The sequence below is a fragment of the Penaeus chinensis genome, chromosome 36 (assembly GCF_019202785.1).
Source record: "Penaeus chinensis breed Huanghai No. 1 chromosome 36, ASM1920278v2, whole genome shotgun sequence".
NCBI classification, from domain to species: domain Eukaryota; kingdom Metazoa; phylum Arthropoda; class Malacostraca; order Decapoda; family Penaeidae; genus Penaeus; species Penaeus chinensis.
In genome coordinates, this window is record NC_061854.1 from 27,625,246 (window position 1) to 27,630,245 (window position 5,000).

Sequence of the window (5,000 nt, forward strand, 5' to 3'; positions counted from 1 at the left end):
GTGCTTCCTTCCAGGGATGACGACAAAGTGGTCAGCCGGGAGGACTCGGCCGTCGTCCACGCCAACCAGTCCGGCCAGAGGTTCACGGCCGCCATGCACGGCCACGAGCGCTCTCTCCGCGGCCTGGTCAAGCAGGGCTGCACGATGGTCAGTTCCGCTCCTCGAAGGACCTTGACAAAACTGGGGTAGCAGGGCAGTTGCCGGCGCAGCTTTGCTAAGATGTTCGTCTTAAGCAAATTTTACACAACTATAGCTCTGCTATATCACCCAAAATGATTTCTTCATATATTACACTAAAGATGTTATATATATATATATATATATATATATATATATATATATATACATATATATATATACATATATAAATATATATACATATATATATATAAATATATATATATATATATATATATATATATATAGGCTCGAACTCCCGAACATTAGATTATCACGCGCACTATACACTCTAGCCTTGAAAAAAACAACGAATTTAAGAGAGGTTTGATTTAAGCATTAAGCATTAAGTTGGTGCTCTCCTCATCTATTCTTCCGCAGCCATATCCACTTTTCTTCAATGGAAATCGGACAGACTTCCTCTCTTAAAAAAGGAAGGCAGTGTTCACCCCACTGCATGTGGAGACGTTAATGGCTATTTCTATCGCTTAGGTGGGCAATGTGGAAGTGGCGGCCGTGAGCGGCGAGGTGGCTGCCGTTGTGGACAGTGAAACCCGACGAGACACTTGGAGGGACGCCCTTGAGAACGACCACAAGAAAACTCGTCAGGCGCTGAAGAAGATGCAGGAGGCCTGGGAACTCTCCACAGACTTCTGCATCCCCGAGGACCTGCACGAAAGCCTGTGTCAGCTGAGGGGTAACGAATGCGCCCATGAATTTCTCCATGATAGAGAAAAGAAAAGAAATATGTGTATATATATATGCAAATATATATTTACACACACACAAACACACACACACACACACACACACACACACACACACACACACATATATATATATATATATATATATATATATATATATATATATGCTTACATATATGCACACACACACACACACACACACACACACACACACACACACACACACACACACACACACACACAGACACACACACACACACACACACACATACAACTCACAGCGTCGCCAGTTGATAGTAACCCGGGCCATTCCTTGCACACAGTGGGTTGTTTAAAAGCACAATACACAGACAGCCATAATTTGACTGAAGTCTCGAGAGCCAGTCAAACCAAGCCTAAATCATTAGTCATCATTTATTATGTATCTTTAAATATAAATATGTATATATATTTATATTATATGTTTACCTTAATTTGCCAATTCTAAATTTTATTTGTTTATAAATTTGCTTCCTTGAGTTTCTACACTCATAAGATGGCTTACAATCAAACCTCGTGGGCTTGTGAATGCCTAGATTTGGGCTGATTAATGCCTACCTTTTATGATTAAATGCATTTTCCTCGCTTTACCTCTACTCCTTACCTTTTATTTCTGACAAGTTCATATTTCTTTGTAGTTAAAAATGTCCGTTTACCTATGCCCAAAGTTTATCCAGTACATATAGTTAATACCAAGACGCTAAACTTTTATCATGTATTTTTGAAGCTGACTCTCGGTAATTTATACTTCATTCAGCCATTTGGAAACTGGCCCCAAACCCATCTGTCTCCACCAAGCCTGGGAACGTGATTATTCCTTGTGAACTAATCACCTAGTCATTTTTAGAGAATTGGGTGCTTGTCGATCTCATTTGATTCATTAAATATAAGTTACGTTAAATTAATTTGTTTGACCACTGCCCCCGACCTTCGACCTTTGTCTTCAATATTTAGCCAGTCCTTACTAACGCCACCTATATTCATACAAAGACAATATAAAAGAGCCAAAGTTACAGATGAGAAGAGGGAAAATAACCAACAACAGTTCAAGCGTCCTAAACCCACATGCATCCATGGCATAGAATTTCAGCGTATAATTCCAACCGCTACGGCATCCCCCCAGAATGGAGCGAAGAACTGACGCAGCAGAAGGTGGCTGTGATCGAGGGACTGCGGGAGGAGCTGCGAGAGCTGGACGCCATATACAGCAGGGAAGCTCTTCAACATGCCCGGGAGAGGGTCGAGTTGCTCAGGAGAATCACAGAGCACGTGACCGAACTTCACCAATCTTACCGTACCTCACTGAGGGCCGTACAGGTGCGTGTGAATATGGGGGCTAGTGTATACGTGTCTTCGCTGTAAGATTCCGTTCTGCGTTCTTGAGTATGCGATTTCTTATAATTAACAAGTGTGTCGTTTTGAAAGCATAAGCACTCAAAGTTTACGTAACGTGTCATGCTGTTCCACCCATAGGAAGTGGCGGACACCGAGCGCAAGGAGCTGGTGGTACATTACAGCGATGTATGGGATGAGGCCGTTCGGGAATTAAACCAACAGCTGCACCGCCTCCTGCACGAACGGTTGCACAATCGCACGTCTCGAATGGACGAAATAATTGAGCTGAAGCTGCACGGCGCCGCCCCACACACCGCCATCAAAGACCAACTCGACGCCGACATCGAAAAGGTGCATTTTATTTTTCAAAGCAGCTCCTCGGGACGGCAGTTTACAAAAGGCCTCGAGGACTTGGCCAAGACCGTAAATGCCAGAAAACAGGAATTCTTTCTAAGTATGTTCGTGTTAATTGCAGTACTTTCCTTAATCAAGGCAAGAGACACTGGGGTAGGGAAAATGGATACAGTTTACACCCACCTAAAGGCTGACGTGGTTCCAGGTGCTGGTAGAGCTGATGAGGGTGAAGGCTGGGCAGCAGATGGAGGAGAGCCAGCTACGCTACAACCAGCAGGTCCTCCAGCAGCAGTACAGGGAGACGACCGCCCTAGTTAGCGAGGGCAGACGCACACTTAACGCTCTCAGGCCCTCGCTTAACAGCAGCAGGAGAAAGGTTTGATTTTCTATTACTCGCATAATCCTAAGGAAAAGAAAAATGCATCAGGTTAATACTGGTTCCAAGGAAGGGCAATTAAGGTAGTCTTTTAAAATGAAAATGAAAGTAGTATTAAATTATTAAAATCCATCATCGTCAGTAAAATAATTACCTGTCGAGATAGTGACAGAAAGTGAAAAGTTAAGATTGGGATGAATGCTGAAATTGGGTATTTAGCAAATTACCCGATATTTCATTTATGAATGTTTTACAAATTCATGGTAATCCTGGGGAAAAAGAGTGAGGGCCTCTTGATTGTCTGTCTGGTGAAAGAATTTTTCATCAAATATTAAACACTTATCTTTTATATCGGCAATGCATTACCTTCATATTTCTCTTCCTCTCTCGTGAATTACCACTCGGAAAAAAAACATAGCCAGAACAAATTCAAACTAAGAACGGTTATAACTGAATAGGTCTCTACTACCTCGTCCCCAGGCAGAGGAAGCCGACTGCAGGCGCTTGACAAGGGAGCAGAACGTCGTGCGAGAGGTGAAGAGAGTGAAGGAACTGATTCAGCAGTACAAGGACAGACTCGGCAACACCACGACCTTCTACACTCAGCAAGCCCGCGGCCTCTCTCTCATGCACTACGAAGCCATGCACCAGCTGGTTATGGAAGTAAGCTTGGGCATGATGGCTGTACGGATTTATATTCAAGACCCAATGTGCTTATATTTACTTGGATCGTGTGGATTCGTAAATTGCGCTTCGCAACAGTGGGCAACGAAAGAACGAGCGGTTTAATATAAATATGAATGGCATAACAATATTGATGATTATGATGTCAATAAAAAACTCGATCCTTTGTCTGAGTGGAAAAAAAATATCTTTGTTTAGTTTCTCGCCAGTATATTAAAGCTTTTCAACTTGCCAAAAAATCTTTCTCTTCTTTCCCCTGTCTCAAGATCGTGGAGATGGACCGCGGGATCCAGCACGGGGTCTTAGCCCGCGAGTGGGTGGAACCCGACCTCTCGGCCCTCTCGGACCTCTGCCCCGCCCTCAGCCCCGCCGACACTCCCGCCCTCGCTGCCGCCTCCAGGATACTGGCTCCCTCAAGCGGTAAGGGAAAGGGTGCAGCGTGAGACTGCAGAGCAGTGATGTGAAGTACAAACTTTGTGTTAGATTCAGTTCTGTATTTTCAATATGTTGCTGGTTAATTGGTAATCAACGTATCCAACTGCATAGTCTACAATTATTCAAATACTTTGCTGCACAAGTTGTTTTTTTTCTTTATCCAGTATAATACATAAAATTTAAGTCGTTCGAGACCACTTTTCGAGACAAAAGCCACCTCTGCCCAACAGAAGGCTCAGTGACAGGTTCGGACGCAGACACAGGCACTGTCGACGAGGACTTCCTGACGAGGCTGGCGGAGGAGGCCGCCTTCCTGGTCAGTGGCGACATCTCCCAAATGCGGCACCACGGCCCACTCCTTCTGCTGGAGCATGTCTTTTGGGTACGGTAGCATCAGTGGTTTCAATATGTCTGTAACGTATTATAAAACACTGACAAGCTGTGTAGACTGTGAACAGCTGTAGATGGTTGATCGAAGTCTACAGTCGCCGTTCATAGTTCAATATCATTTATTACTGATTCAGCTTATATGGTAAAAATTGCCCTAAATGTAGTAAAGCGCAAACGATTGCTGTACATGTACTGAATGTTGCATTTCATGATGCAAAAAAAAAATAAAAAATCCAAGAATTTGACCATGTAATAGCAGATTATTGGTGTGCGTTACCTGAATATACTCAATATGTCGTTTTGGAAAGGAAGTAGAGCCACACTAATTCATTATTTGAATATACTCAATATGTCGTTTTGGAAGAGAAGTAGAGCCATACTTATTCATTACTTGAATATACTCAATATGTCGTTTTGGAAGGGAAGTAGAGCCAAACTTATTCAAAAGTTCTTCCATGCTTAAATCAGGAGCTGGGAATCCACACGGAAAATGACGTCTCACG

The 5,000-nt window shown here is 43.2% G+C and overlaps 1 protein-coding gene across 1 annotated transcript in view; it reads left to right on the forward strand.

Moving 5' to 3' along the window:
- The window catches only part of LOC125045122, an 11,720-nt gene that overhangs the window by 3,318 nt on the left and 3,402 nt on the right, over positions 1–5,000 (forward strand). The window contains exons 2-10 of the mRNA XM_047642239.1: positions 15–147; positions 670–874; positions 2,047–2,240; positions 2,397–2,609; positions 2,818–2,988; positions 3,469–3,651; positions 3,939–4,092; positions 4,338–4,489; positions 4,966–5,000. The exon at positions 4,966–5,000 is cut by the window's right edge and continues 63 nt beyond it. Coding sequence (XP_047498195.1) covers positions 15–147; positions 670–874; positions 2,047–2,240; positions 2,397–2,609; positions 2,818–2,988; positions 3,469–3,651; positions 3,939–4,092; positions 4,338–4,489; positions 4,966–5,000 — 1,440 coding nt within the window. The remainder of the gene's footprint in view (positions 1–14; positions 148–669; positions 875–2,046; positions 2,241–2,396; positions 2,610–2,817; positions 2,989–3,468; positions 3,652–3,938; positions 4,093–4,337; positions 4,490–4,965) is intronic.